We start from the raw sequence: 20,141 nt of genomic DNA on the forward strand, positions 1-20,141 counted from the left end.
ATTGACTGATTGATTTGAAGATGCAAATGAACTGTGTGTGCATTCAACTGTGTCCATACCAAATTTCAAACAAATAATCTAAATATTGGATTTTCTGTTAATTTTTTCGAAAAATAAAACAAATTTGGCAAGTAGCAACTATGCGTTTCTTTTTTTGAACAACTGTAAGGTTTTTAAAGTTCATATCTATGTTCCAAGTGCGTTCATAGTCGTGTTTTGAACAACTGTTAAGTAAGTTTTGAAAGTTTCGAATCTATGTTCCAAGTGTGTTCATAGTCATGTTTTTGAACAACTGTAAGTTTAAAGGGTTCATATCTATGTTCCAAGTGCGTTCATAGTCGTGTTTTGAACAACTGTTATGTAAGTTTGAAAAGTTTATATCTATGTTCCAAGTGCGTTCATAGTTACGTTTTTGAACGGCGAGTTAGAAGGTGTAGTGTGGTGGTCCCAACGAACGGGATCACTACTAACGGCGAGTTAGAAGGTGTAGTGTGGTGGTCCCAAGGAGCGGGATCACTACTAACGGCGAGTTAGAATGTGTAGTGTGGTGGTCCCAAGGAGCGGGATCACTGCTAAAGGCGAGTTAGAATGTGTAGCGTGGTGACCCCAAGGAGCGGGATCACTGCTAAAAGCTTGTTAAGTAAGTTTGAAAGGTTCAAATCTATGTTCCAAGTGTGTTCATAGTCGTGTATTGAACAACTGTAAGTTTGAAAAGTTCATATCTATGTTCCAAGTGTGTTCATAGTCGTGTTTTGACCAACTAAGTTTGAAAAGTTCATATCTATGTTCCAAGTGCGTTCATAGTCATGTTTTGAACAACTGTAAGTAAGTTTTGGAGGAACAAAACCTAGGTTCCAAGTGTGTTCATAGTCTTGGTTTTGAGTAACTGTAAATAAGTTTTGGACAGGTTTCAAGTTTATGCCTTGTGCGTTTTATAGTCTCGTTTTGAGCAACTGTAAGTGGGTACGAGTAGAATTCTTTTGTAAGTTAAGTTTTCGCCCTAAAACGGTTTTTGATGTTTTGGTTGTTGCAGGGACCTATATTAGGTCTACGGTTGTTGTGTTGAAAGCGCATTAGCGCGCTTTGTGGTGGGAGTGTGCTTGCCGTTGCTCAAGGCAGGTTTCGTGTGTGACTGTTTTTTTGGTTTCGTCCACGTGTTATTTGCGTGACGTACGTGTGCTCGACGAAGCATCGTAGTTTGTTATGTTTTCTGGATGCACGAAGGTCACAAGACTTGAGTAACGCTCACCTTGTATTTTTGACCAACTTGGCATAGTTTTAGTTAGCACGTGTTGAGCGGCTATGACTTGCTCTTTTCCGCAGTCATGAACAGGCGACCCTGTTTTGGCTTATCATGATCCGTGCTATCATGTTATCAGGTATCAAGCGTAGTTGGGGTGTATTTATTTCGGTATGTTGTCTATATCTTTTTGCCATAACGTTTTCGAACCTGTTATAGCAGCGTTGTTTGGGTGTGTTCAAATGTTAGTTTTGAGTAGTTTTCGGTGTTTAGCCTCATTAACATATCAAGTCGATGTCGAGGATAAACTGTTCTTTTTACGTTAGTACGTCTCTGGGTCTGGAGAGAGGAGGTCGCTTTTTTGTTAGTAGCGAACCCGCTGTGTTTTATACTTGTGATTTCCACGGATTTGTGTGTTCATGAGGAACAGTTCCTGCCTGATGGCGCAAAGTTTTTTTTACCGAATACGAATACGAATATTAGAACATCGAAACGAATTTAAGTTCATAGAAATGGTGGCTGGATAGTTAGCTAAAATAAACAACCATACATTTTCTTGTTCTTTCGGGTTATTCCTTTGTACCTCCTGCAAGCGAGTCTGTGACGTGGGTTCTGCCTTCTTTAAGATACATGTGCACTCACAAATATAGAGCCACCCATCTCAAGTTTTTCTCGCGAGCTTATGCGAACCGTATATTTTGTGTTACGCCAACAAAACACGATGCATCTATTTTTCCGGCGTGAAGATAAAGGATTCATCATGGTCACGCGATACGTGTACCCGGATCCTCGAGACGTCTCACTCGACTGCACATACGGGTCGCGAAGAACTCATCGTGGGATCGTGGTGGTTTGGGGTTGAGCGTACTTGGGTTAGCACAAATACATCTATACAAATATGTATTTGTGTGTAAGTTGATACGTTTACGTCGGACAAAAGCTGCTGTCTTTCACATTTCTGTAACCCGGTTAATTGAGTCACGACTTGCTATAATCACGAGTACGCTGACGTTCGAAGCAAACACAGGCCGTGAAAACAGGCTTGCCTTTTTGAAAGGAGCAAGCTTACCCGGACTCTTGTTCGTCTCATGTAACTGCACATCCAGGTCGCGATGAACTCAGCCGAGGACCTTACTCGGCAGAAATGCAATTATGTATGTGTTTTGAAAACTGAAACATTTACGCAGAACAAAAACTGGCTCTCTCTCTCTTTACGTTTCTATTTGTCTACCTCTATCTGTCTGTCTGTCTGCCTCTGTCCCAGTCCGGTTTCGCCATAATGGCTAAAGGGACGTTAAACAACAATAACTACCCAACCGTCTCTGTCTTTGTCTCTCTCGATCTCTCCCCTCCCCTCCCCCCTTTCTGTTTCACTGTCTGTCTCAATGTCTCGCTGACTGACTGTCTCTGTCTGTCTGTCTATCTCTGTCTCTCGCAATCTCTCTGTTTATAAAAGAGATAATCCAAGGTGTGTATGTGAGTGTGTGTGTGTGTGTGTGGAGGGGGGGAGGGGGTTGAATAACAACAGGGGTAGGACAGGTAGGCTGACGCTCAGAGTAAACAAGTCTGCACAACACTGGTGCGCGAAAAGGTAATCCATGATGACAGGTACACTGAGGCTCAGAGAAAAGAATTCTACACAACACTGGCTGTCATAAAAGGCAGGCCATGATGACAGGTACAATCCTACCCGGACCCTTGTGTCGTTCCGCTCTGCTGCACATTGGGGGCACGTTGTACCCGCCGTGTGCTATAACAGAATGCAGCTATGTACCGGTCTTATTCATTACACCATATTATGGTGTTTTTCCACGCTGCAAGCTTTAGGTAAAGTTAATAATAATAATAATAATAATAAAGTGTATTTATATTGCGCCTATCCCTTACAAAAAAAACCAAAAATATTTGGCTCTAAGAGCATTACAACATGTGTAGGGACTTGGTACAATCAAGTCTGACAAATACAATAACACAATATACAGTCGGTCTCTTAGGTAAAACTGGGAAAAGCAGCTTCGACATTTAAACACTGCTACTAAAAAAATCCTCTAACAATGCATACTGCTTTACAATATGCATTTATGTATACATATAGTTAAAGAACAAGGAATTAGAAAAGGTTCTTATGATAAAACTATCTAGCGAACTACGAAGAAGAAGAAGAATAAAACTATCAATGTCGATGTATAACAAGTCTTTCAACGTAAATGGCCACAGAACAACAACAAAGCAGTGATGATAAAACAGTTATACCCAATGGCTAATAACGAGGCAGAACTAAATAGTATCGACACAAGATTAAAACAAAACATATTCCTGGAGTCACATTTATACATGTATCAAATAATCAATATACAAAATACAGCCCTCGCACACACACGCCAAGGCACGTGTTGTCGCACTCATAGTGCACATGAAATAGCAACCCGCCCCCAGCCGGCCCACAGCGCGCTACGATGGCAAGTGACCCCTCTCCTCAATGTGGCAGATACTGAACAGGCTAGGGGTTGAAGTATTGCCGGAAGAGATGTGTTTTTAGAGAGGACTTGAAGGAAAGGAGAGAGGTGGAAAGGCGGACAGACATGGGCAGAGAGTTCCAATAGAGGGAGCTGTGTAGATAAAGGCGCGCTTGCCGAAAGCGTTCAGTTTGATGCGTGGGACAACAAGGTGCCCTGCGTCAGCGGATCTGAGGTTGCGTGTGGGGACGTGTGGCTTTAAGAGCGAAGACAGGTAAGAAGGGGCAGAGTCGTCGTGAAGGCTACGGTAACACAGGGTAGCTATTTTATATGTTATGCGTGCTTTGATTGGTAGCCAGTGAAGGGTCATGAGGAGAGGGGTGACATGGTCGCGCTTGCGCTTGCGCAGCACAAGACGTGCTGCATTGTTCATGATGCGCTGTAGGCGGTCTAGCTTGGCGTCTGCAGCTGGGAGGCCGGCTAGGAGCGAGTTGCAGTAATCCAGTCTCGACAAAATAAAAGCCGAAACCAGTGTCTTGGTTGCGTCGAGGGAAAGAAGGTGTCTGATTTGGCTAATCCTCCGCATTTCAAGAAAGGCGGTTATGCAGAGTGAGTTGATGTGGGCGTCCATTGACAGGCTACTGTCAAGGTGGACACTGCAAAGTTGTCACTGCATAATTATATTACCCCTTCCCAGGGGCCAATGGCAGTTGTAAGACCCATTCTAAAGAAAGCCTCACTAGATCCTAACCAACTGAAGAACTATAGACCTATCTCAAATCTTCCCTTCCGTTCTAAACTTCTTGAAAAAATCGTTCTCCACCAACTTGCTTCCCATCTCTCTTGTAACAATCTCCTGAGCCCTCACCAGTCTGCTTACCGTCCAGGACACAGTACAGAGACCGCTATTCTACGCGTAGTAAACGATCTCTTAGTCTCCCTTGATGAAGATAAAGTTTCGGTTCTTCTACTTTTGGACCTTTCGGCTGCGTTCGATACCATCGATCACGAAATTCTTCTCCGTCGGTTGGAGCAGGCTTTTGGCATTCGCAATACCGCACTTCAGTGGTTTCGGTCGTATCTAACTGAGAGAAAGCAGTTTGTTCTTGTTGATGACCACCAGTCAGCCACAGTTCCCCTTGAGTTTGGCGTCCCACAAGGCTCTGTGCTGGGTCCTGTCCTTTTTATTCTCTATACAACTCCTCTGTCCAATGTAATCTCGACTCATTCCGTCGAGCATGAAATGTTCGCAGACGACACACAACTATACAAATCAGAATCACCTGAAAACATTCCTAACCTCCTTCACTCTTTAAACATCTGTACTTCAACTGTTAAAACATGGATGTCAGAAAATAAACTCAAACTGAATGACGATAAGACCGAGGCGATGTGTTTCTCAAAATCCACAAAAACTCACTCTCTTCTAAAAGCAGTAACACTCGGTGCTGTTAGCATTGATTTTGCAGATAAAGTCCGCGATCTTGGAGTCATCATTGACCGCGATCTGACTATGAAACAGCATGTCACCAAAACCTGCCAGGCCGCATACATTGAGTTGAAAAGGAATAGTTCAGTCCGCTCTTGTCTGACTGAAGAGGCCACCAAAACACTAATTTCTTCGTGTGTGCTATCTAGAATAGACTTTTGTAATTCAGTAATAATCGGTAGCCCCCAGACTATCATCCAACCACTACAAAGGGTTCAGCATTCAGCTGAAAGATTAATTTGTAAATCCTCCAAGAAGCAACCTTGTACTCCCCTTTTGAAATATCTGCACTGGCTTCCGGTCAATCAAAGAATTAAGTACAAAAGTTCGTGTCTCTGTTTTAAAATCATCACTGGTTCTGCACCTTCATATCTGTCTGAACTCGTAAACCTGTACGTCCCTTCCAGATCACTGCGCTCTGCCGCTGACACTCGAATGTTCCGAATTCCAACAAAAAAAAGAAAAGTACATGGACAACGCGCATTTTCATTTGCTGCTGTTAAAACATGGAACTCCCTTCCTTATTCTGTCAGACATAGCCCATCCTATTCTTCTTTTAGATCAAATCTGAAAACGCACCTGTTCACACAGCATTTTCTAGACTAACCAGTAACTTTCATACTGTCCGGTGACCCCGGTGTGTGTGTGTGTGTGTGTGTGTGTGTGTGTGTGTGTGTGTGTGTGTGTGTGTGTGTGTGTGAATGTGAATGTGTATCTGTGTGTCTGTGTGTATCTGTGCATGTGTGTGGTGATAGCATGTGTGTGTGTGTGTATGCGCACGCGTATGTGCGTGCGCACGCGTGTGTTTGTTTGTGACTGCATGGATTTAAACGATGAATTTGCTTTTGTACTCCTGTTCTTTTTGTGTCTTAATGCTTGTATTTTGGTTTTGTACATGTGTATAGCAATGTCATTGTAAAGCGCTTGGAGCTTCCAGGTAAGCGCTCTATAAGTTTCCATTATTATTATTATTATTATTATAAAGTAATAATCCACTGTCATCTCTCTCTCTCTCTCTCTCTCTCTCTCTCTCTCTCTCTCTCTCTCTCTCTCTCTCTCTCTCTCTCCGAACGTTTGCTCTCTGTGAGTATTTGATAATTACAGCTTGCACCCCGAACTGTCATATACTGTTCAAAAAAAGAAACGCATAGCTTGTAATATTTGGTTAATTTAGTTATATGGCTACAAGGATATCCACCAAACTGTAGAAAATGTTTAGCTGGTCGTCGACCTTTCGTCCATTGCCACAAGTGAGCTCTGCACGTGACGCATGCGTTATCAGTGGCTACAATGTCAAAATTGCTCATTTGGCATGACCACTCGTCATGCTTCAGTGTAATCTCGTGAAACTCGGGGAATATTGAGCTCTCACCATGTCTTCCAAAACCCATAAAAGCGGATTGTTCGCCACAAAGAAATCAGACGACAATTCAGCGACGAAAGATGGCCCGATTGAGCAGAGAAGACCGCCAAATTGCATTGGGTCGTTTACAAGCAGGCCAAAGTCAAAGTGCAATCGCCAGGCACTTCCACGTGTCCCAGAGCACCATCAGTAGACTGTGGGTCAGGTTTCAAGCCACTGGCTCCGTTGCTGACTTGCCACGAGCGGGAAGACCAAGGGCGACAACTGCTGCCCACGACCGCTTCATACGGCTCCGCCACCTCCGGAATCGTTTCCTGTCGGCCTCATCTTCTGTCCAGGCTCTCCCCGGGCCACACCGATTATCGGACCAGACCGTGCGGAACCGCCTGCATGAAGCTGGTTTGAGAGCTCGCAGACCTCACAGAGGAGCTGTCCTCACCCGCCGCCATCGCCAGAACCGAGTGCAGTGGGGCAACCAGCACCTTCGCTGGACCGTCCGGAATCACTGGAGACACGTGTGGTTCAGCGACGAGTCCTACTTCCTGCTCCAGCGACATGATGGTCGGAGGAGGGTCTACCGGAGAGTAAACGAACGTTACGCGCCCAACTGTGTGGATGAGGCACCCGTTCATGGTGGTGGAGGCGTCATGGTGTGGGGGGCGATCAATACCGCTGGAAGGAGCACCCTGGTGCACGTCCAAGGGCGCATAACTGCCCAGCGATACGTGGAGGAAATTCTGCGCCCACACGCCCTTCCTCTTCTGGCTGACCAGGATGCCATATTCCAGCAGGACAACGCTCGCCCGCACACAGCACGACTCACCACCCAGTTCCTCACCGACCACCATGTCCAGGTGCTTCCCTGGCCATCCATGTCGCCAGACATGAACCCGATAGAACATCTCTGGGATGAATTGGACAGACGTGTGCGCAGGCGAGAAGAAGCGCCGGCAAATCACCGCGATCTATTGCAGGCACTTCAGGAGGAGTGGGACACCATCCCACAGCGAGATATCCGGCATCTGATCCAGTCCATGCCCAGAAGGTGCCGGGCAGTTGTTGCTGCTCAAGGCAGTCACACCCCCTACTGACTTGACAGCCTCGGCACCCAATCGTATTGATTGACTGATTGATTTGAAGATGCAAATGAACTGTGTGTGCATTCAACTGTGTCCATACCAAATTTCAAACAAATAATCTAAATATTGGATTTTCTGTTAATTTTTTCGAAAAATAAAACAAATTTGGCAAGTAGCAACTATGCGTTTCTTTTTTTGAACAGTATAGCTCGGATTGCACACATTCCAGCGCTACCGTGTACTGGGTCAGCGAGACACGAACGACAACTCAAATCGATAAGCATCCGAACACATCGGAACTTCCGTTTACGTTCGTAGCTACTCGGAAATAGCCTTCGGGATTGAAAGCCCGTAACTGACGTGTGAAACAAAATTTCGCTGACGGGAACACAGAGACATAGAGAATACTAGCCTACATGGCTTGCTGTGTCGTACCAAATGTACACGAGTTGTTTTTTTAAATATTGAACTGCGAGCGAAAGCGAGCTGTTTATTATTTGAAAAAGCAACGAGTGTAAATCTGGTACGACACAGCAAGCCATGTAGTATTCTGTTTATCCTACACACTGTACCTACGTGTATTTTACTGAAAATTTCCTGCAGTCGAGGCAGCTATATTGAAGACGCTTGTTTTGGAACCTCGATCTCTTGTAAAGCCTCGTGCAATATATTACGTCAAAGTAAAGAAACGTCACTCTGAAAGTGTGGCGTGACGTGTTAGTTCTAAAATTTCATCGAGGGTAATTAGCGAGCGCAATTTTTGTCCATAATGACGTTCGTCTCGGTGACTCTGGCATCATAAGCAGTGGAAAACAGGTCCCTGCCAGACTTGCTTGATATGACCTCATTTACATGATATATATACACGTGTGATTTGAACGATTATTATCTCACGAGTGTCTCTCTCACGTATGTAGAATAACATAAACTATCCAGCTGACGACGGTGGCCAACTCAGCCGGACGTAATGATGTGTGACCTATGAAGTAGGATCCTTTACAAGTCCGAATGCAATTGTTGTGTCTGCTGCTCTCTCCTCATGGACTTGAAAACCCTTTCCATCAGTCTTTCATGACACAGCTCTTGAAAAAGCGCTGAGTGACAACTTCGGGTAACCTTCGCCGGCAATCTCTTGCTAAGTATGTACAGAGAGAGAGAGAGAGAGAGAGAGAGACAGAGACAGAGACAGAGAGACAGAGACAGACAGAGAGACAGAGAGACAGAGAGAGAAAGAGACAGAGAGAGAGAGAGACAGAGAGAGAGAGAGAGAGAGAGAGAGAGACAGACAGACAGACAGAGTGTGACGGTATAAATCACGACCGGACTCCTGAGAGTGATCCGACTTTTATTCTGTGCTGTTCCATTTACGTCATAGAAAAGTTGACGTCACAGAATGTAACAAAACGCGTCACTGGATCATTTTACCCCAAGAGGAAAGTCGTTACTTTGAGACTCAGAAATGTTTTCTAGCCGTGCGCTAACTACGAGAAGTAAGTGTATGTTTGCAAGATGGTAGATTGTAGATTAGCATTTGTGGTAACTGGGTAAGGAACGAGCGAATCATCATAATCATATTTCACGTTGTTTGTCAGTGAATTATTCTGTTCCTCCATCCAGACCCAAACCCATTAATTTTTCCTTGTGCAGGATGAACAATTTGACGTAGAGTTTAGACGTGTGATATTGTAACAAGTGTTACGCTTTGATCTGTTGTAGATTAGCTTTGAGATGGAGCTTGAGCCACATCTGTGAATGTTCCGACTCATCTCCGAAGAACAGGTTTGTGGAGCCAGCTTGTAAGACCTCCATGATGCGACAATCTTGTGCAAGTCATTTGTGAAATGCCTCAACGCTGATCCAGATCGCCGCCGCAGCAGTTCGTCCAGTGGTTGTTCCGCTTCAAGAACATCAAGACAGCTACTCAGCGTCATCTGCCAGATGAGTCTTTCACCGTCACCATTATACACTTTGTATACGTTATCCCTTCATTTGGTTCATTTGGAACATCTTTCGGAAGTTGGGCGTTAAAAGGATATACTAGAAGAGCACCAACAAGACTAAAACGTCAAGACAATGTTCAGAGTGTAGTGTCTGAATCAAATATGCAGTTCATGCGAAATCATTTACCTGTTATGATCGGCTCGCGGCCGAGTGAGCGATAGCTGAATAAATTTCCTTTTCTGTAACTCGTTCATATTTCTTTCTTATAACACGCAGACGATTACGGGCATGACAGAGAGAGAGAGAGACAGAGAGAGAGAGAGAGAGACAGAGAGAGAGACAGAGACAGAGAGAGAGACAGAGAGAGAGAGAGACAGAGAGAGAGAGAGACAGAGAGAGAGACACAGAGAGAGACACAGAGAGAGAGAGACAGACAGAGAGACAGAGAGAGAGACAGACAGAGACACGGACGGACGGACGGACGGACGGACGGACGGACGGACGGACGGACGGACAGACGGTCATTTCTTTTATTTTCTCTTTGTATTTTGATATGTTTCTTTAGTGTCCTCTTGTGCTTCAAATAATGTTCTCTAAGTTGTATCATTCGGGCGCAGTGGTAAGACGTCGGCCTCCTAATCGGGGGGTCGTCAGTTCGAATCCCGGTCGCTGCCGCCTGGTGGGTTAAGAGTGAAGATTTTTCCGATCTCCCAGGTCAACTTATGTGTCAACGACTATCTTAACCTCGAACAAAACAATGCATTTTTACGATTTTTGTAGCGTGTTTGCATGCAATCAAGAGTCACTTCATCCTTACCCCGTATCACACACTTTATGAGGAGGTAAAAATAAGACAGCAACTACAAACTATGCACTAATCGAACAGCCATTAAGTTTCCTCCGCAAATCTGCTTTTGTTTTTGACGTGCTATATCTGGTTAATATTTTACAGCAGTTTAAAAACGACATAAAATCGCTGGCAGCAGTTGGCACTAAATACAGAGATGCTCTGCAAATGTGTAAAATCTGTGTATGATCTGAAAATGGATATTACAATGGATCTGGAATTTGTGTGAAACAGGGCTCGTTGTCCACACCTATATCGCAGCAATATGAGGACAATTTGCAAAAAATTTTTATTTTTATTTTTATTTTATTTTTTTTTTTGTGTGCCTCAGTTGCATGCAGTCCGCTTCAAGCTGAAAAATAAATGAAAAGAATGAAACCCTACGTTTTTTTGTTTTTTTTTCCTTCTTTCTTTCTTTCTCTCTACAGCTGAGCGTCCTTCTTCATTGGCGTTTTATAAATTTATCAATTGTGTGTGGTTTTCTACAATGGACAAAATCTTGCATCTTTAATGTCGGTTATTGTCTTACATATGTCTGTGTTTGGGTTGACTTAAGTGTTGTTTGTGGCTGTGTCATAATGGAGTTAACATAGTAACAATCACAATAAGTAAGAGGAAAAGCAAATTGTAAGCGTGCTAAAGTTTTCTTAGTAACAGTTCTCTTTTCATTCAAATGGTGTTTCGTGTAACAATGTAAGTTCCGCCTTTGCCCTGGTGCCGTTCTCCTTTTAGCGAAACGAAAGAAAGAGGAGGCGGTGAGGGAAGCCAGAAAAGAAGTACATATGATACACTATTCTACGTTTCGTATTTGTTTCTCTTTGTCAAACATTATTATAATATCAGTGGGAGTTCCGTATCTATATTTGCTTATGCACATCTTTCCTATCAAAATCAAGTGATTTATATATTTGCATTTTATTGAGTCAGCACCATTAATATAAACACACAAAATATGTTCTACTCCAAAGACTATTCTTATTTTATATTTCTCATAAATAATTTGTTCAACGTATCTCCATAGCACTTTTATTTTCTTACAATTAACAAAAAAATGTTCAACGTAATCTATTTCGGTTGGACAGAAGGGGCATCTCTCACTACCTCGTATTTCAATTTTATACAGAAGAACATTTGTTGGATAAATCGTGTGTAATATTTTCCAGTGCAGCTCTCTTAATCTGGATTCTTGGGTTACATTTTTGGCCAGGTTCCAATGTGATTGGTCGACATTAATGCCAAACATATCACGCCAGAAGTTGATAGATCTCGGGGTAGTGTACTTTTCTTCAACAATATATTCACGGAATTGCCTGGCACTTTTAATACTCGATTTTATTCTTCCAATTCCCTTAAACTTAGACGGTCGAATAGCTGTAGTAAAGCAGGCAAAGCCACAACCGAACCCTTCAAAATATTTGTTTGGGATCCATGTCCATTTGCATGAAAGGTTGCCAGATGAGAGTTTGCTTAACCATTGACATAAGAAGGAGTTTTGCATCGTTTTGACGTCTATCATATCAATACCACCCTTTTCGGTACTGCTATTTAAAACAACTCTTTTTACTTTTTCAAATGCTTTTTTATTACAGTCTTTTTTCCTCCACAAAAAACGATATAATATTGTGTTTATTTCCTGCAGCACTTTGTCAGGGATACAAATAGATTGCACTAAATAAACTAACTGCGAGAGCAGAAAAGTTTTGATAATGCAAATTTTTCCAGGAATGCCCAGGTTCCTTTTTTCCCAAGTAAAGATGCTTTGCTTAATTTTATCAATTTTACTTGACCAGTTTAGTTCAATTTCGGATGCGCTTTTCTCGCTGTTAAAGTTTACTCCTAATATTTTAATCTGCCGAACACATTTTACCTCAAAATTAAAACTGATATTTTTACTTGATCCAATTCCCATTGCTTCAGACTTTAGCTTATTCAAGCACAAGCCTGACACCTCCGAAAATACGTCTATAATCTGTAGAACCATTGTAACGTCATCCGCGTCTCTCAAAAACAAAGTGATATCATCGGCGTATAATAGAAGTTTTAAAATATTTCTACAAGTTACATTAAGGCCTTTTACTTCATTGCTCTGCCTAAATCGTATAGCCAGAAATTCCAGACCAATAATAAATGCCATCGGTGAGAACGGACATCCTTGTCTAATGCCACATTTTACATCAAAGTTTTCCGACAGCCACCCATTGTACACAATACAACTTCTGGTTTCATTAAACAACACATTTACCCATTGTATAAAATCTTTTCCAAAGCCAAATTTACGAAATGCACAAATCATATATTTTTTGGATATACTGTCGAATGCCTTTTGAAAATCCAAGGCTAATACAATTCCAGGTTTCCTATTAATTCTGCAATATTCAATCACATCGTCTATAGTTCTTATAGTGGATGAGACATGCCTTCCTTTCATATAACCGACCTGGTCCTCATTGACCACTTTATTTATTACTTTGCTCAGTCGATTTGCAAGAGACTTGGCTAAAATTTTGTAATCAGTGTTTGTCAGTGAGATGGGTCGCCAGTTTGTAAGTTTGTTTTTTGGCAGATCTTTTCCCTTATGCAATAAGGTTAATACTGCTGCCCTTTGGGTGTAGGACAAAGAACCATGATCAAAAGAGTAATTACAGGATTGCACAATTACATCCTTCAGTTTACACCAAAATATTTTAACAAATTCAGTAGTCAGACCATCCAGACCGGGCGAAGACCCGTTTTTCATCATCCTAAGAGCATTGGAGGCTTCTTCAATGGTAATTATACCTTCACATTGTTGCATTTCGTCTTCACTTAATTTAGGAAGTTCGCACTCGCCAAGGAAGTTGTCAACATTGTTAGATACAACCGGATCAGGTATGTTTATTTCACAATTTGCAAATTGATTTTTAGTGGGGTGCAGCAATTTGCGGACGTCCGTCACTATATTGCAGCAATTTGCGGACCAAAGACCGCCTATTTGGGGACGTCCGCAAATAGTCGCATCTTTTGGCCGATGTCCGCAAATTGCTGCGATATATATAGCGACGGACGACCCCATTTGGTCCTATTTGGTCCGCATATTGCGGTAAATCCACAAACACACACACACACACACACACACACACACACACACACACACACACACACGAGATTGTTTGGCTAAGCTCAAAAGAATTCGATCTGCCATTTTGAGAATACGCCAACATGGCGCTATTTGGGTACATCAGATGTAGACAGTCTTTAAAATGTTCGATCTCCCGCAACAAAAAGGACAATATGGTTGTTGTTCCATAAATAACTGATTATTGTCTTTGTTGCATATACGAAATGGAATAAGTATTGGTTGCAAGCTAACAGGCTGATTTACAAATGCAAAACCATGAGCCCCGAGCAGACACAAACAAATCTATCACAGACGCCATTTTACACCACTCGTTCCCTTGCATATTATCACAAGGACGACACACTGCCTGGAAAACAACATGCAAATATGGAATCATTCAAGGCGCGTCTAAATTTCCCCTGTGTTCCCTGTCAGCGCGCAATTTAGAGCCATTTTGAAAAAAATTATAAAAAATCAACAACACAAGATAATCTTACATACCTTTATATTTTTGCAAAGTTTGGAACTTACTCTTTTAGAAAATGTATGAAACATTTGAAAGTACATTCCTTTTGCTGTCTTCATATCCAGGCACAATATCCAATTTGAAGCACAAAAAAACACAAACTATTTTGTTCTTGAATGAAACACCAGTAACTCACTGTTGCAATACTTTTTCTCACAAAATCAAGCTGATATGCACTGTTTCAAATGTCAAGAGTGTTGCTGGTGAATCAGAAACAAAAATTACAGTTAAATAGACTTGAACTTGTGAGTGTCAATCATAAAAACTTGATATAGAATCCTGAAATCTTACTGGCGCAATCTGCAGAAGACTGTTCATGCACACACACTAGCACATTGTCTTCAGTCTGCATGCATTATCCATCCACAGTGTACAGTTTACAGCCAATTCAAATATGGTACTTACCCGCATGGTGTGCCACATCTTGAAACAAGGTGTGATACACAAGTTCACCTGGCACTGTTCAAAACGATATTTAGTGTGAGGCACGCGGTTTTTGAGTTCATCGCGTGATGCGCCCCGATGCACTTATATACACACACACACACACACACACACACACACACAGTCAACTCCACCACTCTCCAAGGCAATTAATTAGCCGTGAAGACTCGGCTAGCAGGAAGCTGAAGAGGAAGCAGGAAAAACGACAGGCTGACAGGGGGAAGGTATATGATTCCTGTGCGCACGTGTGTGTGTGCGTGTGTGTGTGTGTGTGTGTGTGTGTGTGTGTGTGTGTTTGTGTATGTGTGTTATTGGTTGGGACGAGGAAGAATTTACCCGATGCTCCCCAGCATGTCGTAAGAGGCGACTGAAGGATTCTGTTTCTCCTTTTACCCTTGTTAAGTGTTTCTTGTATAGAATATAGTCAATTTTTGTAAAGATTTTAGTCAAGAAATGTTAAGTCCTTTGTACTGGAAACTTGCATTCTCCCAGTAAGGTAATACATTGTACTACGTTGCAAGCCCCTGGAGCAATTTTTGATTAGTGCTTTTGTGAACAAGAAACCGTCAATTGACAAGTGGCTCTATCCCATCTCCCCCCTTCCCCCGTCGCGATATAACCTTCGTGGTTGAAAACGACGTTAAACACCAAAGAAAGAAAGAAAGTGTATGTGTGTGTGTATGTGTGTGTCTGTTTTTTATGTGTGTGTGTGTGTGTGTGTGTGTGTGTGTGTGTGTGCTATTGCTTGACATAATTATGTCTTTCTCTCTTCTCAGCAACCCATTGTCTGTCATTATGAGAATAACAGACACACAATCATACAGTTAGACACACAGATATTAGTGTGCGTGAGTAAGACTGGCAGTCAAACAATCAGATACAGATCAGTACATACAGTCCAAGATTGAGAGACAGTGTACAAATATTACCCATTGCTCTCCACCATACAGTTCTTAGTAGTCTTGCAAATTGCAGCCCACTTGGCGCCTCAAGTGTCTTGGCAAACATATTGAATAAATCCGTGAGTCTGCATAAAGTAATGTTTGACGTTTTAAGTCTGACATTTGTCTTTGTCTCTCTTCAAGGCACATGCATGCCCAATGATTGCACCAATTATTTGTTTGAAGGAGTTTAACTGCGTGGTAGCTGACACCGGAGACGATTGAGACTAAGTAATGGTGCATACATTTACATTTACTTGAATTTACATGTTGCATGTCTTAGACTTGATGCTCTCTTCCTATGCGCTTTCGTCCTAGCCTCTCCTTGTGGTTGTTAGTACTTTCTTCCCCCTCTCCCTCCCTTTTCTTTTTTTATCTTCTGTAGATTCTTTTGTTCCTATTTAGCGCCCCATCCCCATTCTTTCAATTTGTTCTTCTGGTTTATTGTTGTTATGTCCACCATTACGAAAATGTGTGTAATTTAGTATTGTTCTGGTCACGTGATATAAGCATTTGCTTGAGTGCGTGTCCTAGCTGTGTGTTTCGAACTGTTCATGCGAAGAAATTCTGAATAAAATTTTGTTTAAACCAATGGTGCATACATTTTGTTTTGTCTGCCGTCAGTGGCAGGTGCAATCTGATATTGCTAGACCCGTACATAACTCCCTGCAGCCAGCTCACGCATGTGTGCAATTTGAGCAATGCGGGTTTAGAATACAATGTCTCTTCCTTTGGATGACTCATTGTGTGTCAACTGATTCCGCGTAAATGGTTCGTACGCCGAATGTTTCTGTTCGTACAGCCTCATGTTTAATTCACTTGGTCGAACAACCCGTCAAACACGTAAAAAAGCAAAACAAACAAAAAACATAACAAAAACACCCACAAAGTTACAAAGGATTCAGCAGTTTTTTGAGTGGCACATGTCTTCTGTCAAAATTCTTCCTGAAAGAACGCCAAGGGCATGCAACCTATCCGGTCGCAAAATAAGTGTTGGGAACTTTGAATTCCTGACTCGTTGTACATTGATCGATGTAATCAATGTTTTAAAAACTGATATCATGTTAAATTGAAAATCGAAAAATAAAGATGAGTAGTTGTTTAACCTCTTTTAAAGTACAGTTTGCAGCATGTCACATATCTGTTTAAAGTATTTGCACCCAAAATGCCTTCTTAAAATGTCAAAATTACATCAACAGTTAATGATAATATATGTTATTTGTATTTTTGACCGTATATGACATTTTACACAGATAGAAAGTCAGTGTTCCTCCGCGACTGCGCCATAACTAATGAAACAGAGTTTACTAATTTCACGGCCGATTGTTTTGCGCTCTAATCACATGTCCTTGGGTGTCACTTAAGGGCACACTAGTGTATTCAAATCCGGGGTCAGATTCATTTCAAATGTTGTGCTTAGGTTCCTTCAATAAATGTGCAGACATCCATGGACAGAAGAGAGCAGGTTACCTTATTAACGTTTTGTTAAATGATGTTTATCTGGGAGTGGTCGGATATGATTTTCTCTAAAACACTTCGATTTAGAATGTGACCGTCATTGACTTTTTTGGCCTTGCGTATAATAACATACATTTTATAGTGTATGTTACACGACACTTGAGATTGCCACAAGTTCTCAAACGTCGTATAGTTGTGTTCTTTTATTCTACGTCGCCCGTCTTCGCAGCAACAGATAACAACTCGTCAAATTGAGTTCGAGGATTTATTCAGCATTCAATACATACAACTGCACAACGTAGCAGAACTCAAATAGAAGCTTTTTTAAACATTCAAATCGCGCTGGCATATATAGTAAATACTCAATCTCGAGAATATTCCAGACCGAACATGATACAACTACATTATACGAGCCGTGCATGGACTAAACTAGCGACATTCTCTCTGACGTACATCAAAAGCGCCGACACACTTAATCCGAACGAACGCCACGAACTCACGACTAAAACAGCATGGTAAACAACTTGTTTTGACAGGACTAGAAAGTTCACCTGCATTCTCGTCCAAGCATAAATATTGTGTTTACAAAATATAATATCGGTACTTTCCCACAAAGTACAAATAAGTCAACTACATGCAACACACAAAACTGAACCAAAGCTCAGCAACGGTAGCGTTTCCTAACATTACCCCCAACACCAGAAGAAATTTACCTAATTTTTTTCAATCATTGAAACGCTACCTGTACACATATTATGTATACATAACAGATTGAAATCCAGGTATGTACATTAGTCTGTTGGAGAATGAACACAGTTTTACTCACATACTCGGCTGAGAAAATCTGCTCCAACATTGTCTGAACCTTTGATCGATTCCACTCGCATATCAAAGTTCTGCAAGTACATCACCCACCTCATGATACGATTATTCACAAACTTCGCAGAGTTCAGGTAGGTGAGGGGTTTGTGATCAGTCTGAAGCACGAATTTCACCCCTTGGAGGTAGAGTTCAAATTTCTTGATTCCCCACACAATGGCTAAACACTCTTTCTCCATGGTCGAGTAGTTCTTCTCGGCTCCTGACAGCTTCTTGCTGGCATAGCTGACCGGAAACGGTTTACCTCCATGCTCTTGCATCAGCATGGCGCCGATCCCTTCGTCCGATGCGTCTGTACGCAAGATGAACTCTTTGGCAGTATCAGGAAGGCGTAGCACCGGGTCTCGTGACATCAGGTCGCGCACGGTCTGGTATGCCTTCTCCTGAGCAGGACAGCGGAAGGGCAAGAGGGACGTGCAGGAGAGAGTGTTTTGTGTGTGTGTGTGTTCGTGTGTGTGTGTGTGTGTTCGTGTGTGTGTTCGTGTGTGTTCGTGTGTGTGTGTGTGTGTTCGTGTGTGTGTGTGTGTGTTCGTGTGTGTGTGTGTGTGTGTTCGTGTGTGTGTGTGTGTTCGTGTGTGTGTGTGTGTGTGTGTTCGTGTGTGTGTGTGTGTTCGTGTGTGTGTGTGTGTGTGCCACGGTGTTCGTGTGTGTGTGTATGTGTGTGTGTTCGTGTGTGTGTTCGTGTGTGTGTGTGTGCCACGGTGTTCGTGTGTGTGTGTGTGTGTGTGTGTGTACGTGTGTGTTCGTGTGTGTTCGTGTGTGTGTGTTCGTATGTGTGTGTTCGTGTGTGTGTGTGTGTGTGTGCCACGGTGTTCGTGTGTGTGTATGTGTGTGTGTTCGTGTGTGTGTGTGTGTGTGTTCGTGTGTTCGTGTGCCGGTGTGTGTTCGTGTGCCGGTGTGTGTTCGTGTGTGTGTGTGTGTTCGTGTGTGCGTGTGTGTGTAAGGAAGGAAAAAGAAGGAAACAAATTAATCACACTTTACAAACTGTCTCCACCCTAAACTCCCTCTTTTGTCACCTTCTCTGTTAAAACCTTGACCCAAAGCAGGAAGTCTTCCATTCTGAAAAACACGGAACGCCCTTTTTGGCGCTTTTCTTTTCTCGGGTGTGCAAGAACTGGTTCTATCAAAGGGACAAGGTCACGCCTAGACTCAACGGGAGAATCTATAAGTGTTTTTCTTTCTCCAGAAGTGGCTTAGTCATTGGACAAAGCAACTGAGCTGTTTCTATAAGTAGTGTCGACTCAACCTTGGCAAGGTAATTTACATGCATCTACACATTTTTGTTAAATAGATTGTTTATCTTTTTGGGGGAAAAAAGCTCTCCCTAGAAGCAGGTACACTATGAGTAGGTTGTTAGCTGGTTTAAACGTGATTGAAAAATACGAGTACAAAATCGCACGCAACACACATAATTATGGTAGGCTACTTTCCACGATGCTGGTCTCACTTTGGGGTCCCGTTGTTTCATGCTCCTTTTAAACTTCAAATTATTTTAAAACTTATGCAATGTTGGTTGTTATTAATCTCAGATATACTTGACCACCTGCGTAAGACGTTTCATCGATGTTGAAGGTTTTAAATGACAGATTATCTCCAAACTGGGGTCAAAATCAAGCACATTTGGGAATAAATTGTTACCATAAACTGTGGTTAAGTTCGACAGCAAATTTTGAAAATTAAAGACCAGTTCTGCGAATAGTGTTTATTACAGACCTGCCGACCTTAGGTTCAGCTATAACTGTCCATGAAGATACTGACGATTTTTGTGTGTGAAAAAAGGAATAGTGGTGTTTTGAAATTAAAGCCTTGAACCTTCTTGCACTTTTAGTTTTTCATTTATATAGAGATGTGCTCAACTACAATTCTGGAACCTCACAGACAAAGAAGTTGGTATAATCTCAGTTTTGCGTCAGTACGAACAACGCGGATTTGATTTGATGATTATATATTGTAATTGTAAATAGTGAGAAAAAAAACAAATTACGTTGACATTTTCTCAAATGCTTTTGAAATAAAAGCCTTGAACCTGTATGCGCTATTAGTGTCTGATGACTTCCAGACATTACGCAAGTCTGGTTGAACTTCGAAAAGTTTCAAGGTCACGGCAAGGTCGACTTTAGTAAATGGCTTCAAACGCTTTTACACATACAACCTATCACGAAAAATCAACAGACACAAATACAAATCACTGTTGAAAGAAAACAGTGCAAACCGAACTTACATGACTGTGCATGCCGATGTGGCATGCAGTCACCTACCTTTGTTGTAATTACGTTTGCTCAAGCCATTGCACGATGTAAAAAGAAGTAAACCGTGTTTTTATTGTAGCACCTTGTTGTGACCCGTTTTGTGGAGCGTTAATATTTTTACGTGAGATTCAC

General features: G+C 42.1%; 1 protein-coding gene and 1 long non-coding RNA gene across 4 annotated transcripts in view; one reads left to right on the forward strand and one right to left on the reverse strand.

The window, feature by feature from the left end:
* LOC138954962 (phospholipase A and acyltransferase 3-like) overlaps positions 1-20,141 on the reverse strand; it is a 55,373-nt gene that overhangs the window by 23,577 nt on the left and 11,655 nt on the right. Inside the window, exon 1 of one of the 3 annotated variants that reach the window (XM_070326696.1) lies at positions 14,444-14,628. The exons of the other annotated variants lie outside the window; for them this stretch is intronic. Coding sequence (XP_070182797.1) covers positions 14,444-14,461 — 18 coding nt within the window. The 5' untranslated portion in view covers positions 14,462-14,628. Of the gene's footprint in view, positions 1-14,443; positions 14,629-20,141 lie in introns of those variants that run through there. 3 annotated transcript variants of the gene reach the window in all.
* On the forward strand, positions 3,087-9,813 carry LOC138954963 (uncharacterized). Its single transcript, XR_011452038.1, has 2 exons — positions 3,087-3,970; positions 9,344-9,813. It is a non-coding gene; the product is annotated as an uncharacterized lncRNA (long non-coding RNA).

This window comes from Littorina saxatilis, unplaced genomic scaffold (genome assembly GCF_037325665.1).
Source record: "Littorina saxatilis isolate snail1 unplaced genomic scaffold, US_GU_Lsax_2.0 scaffold_579, whole genome shotgun sequence".
NCBI lineage: Eukaryota > Metazoa > Mollusca > Gastropoda > Littorinimorpha > Littorinidae > Littorina > Littorina saxatilis.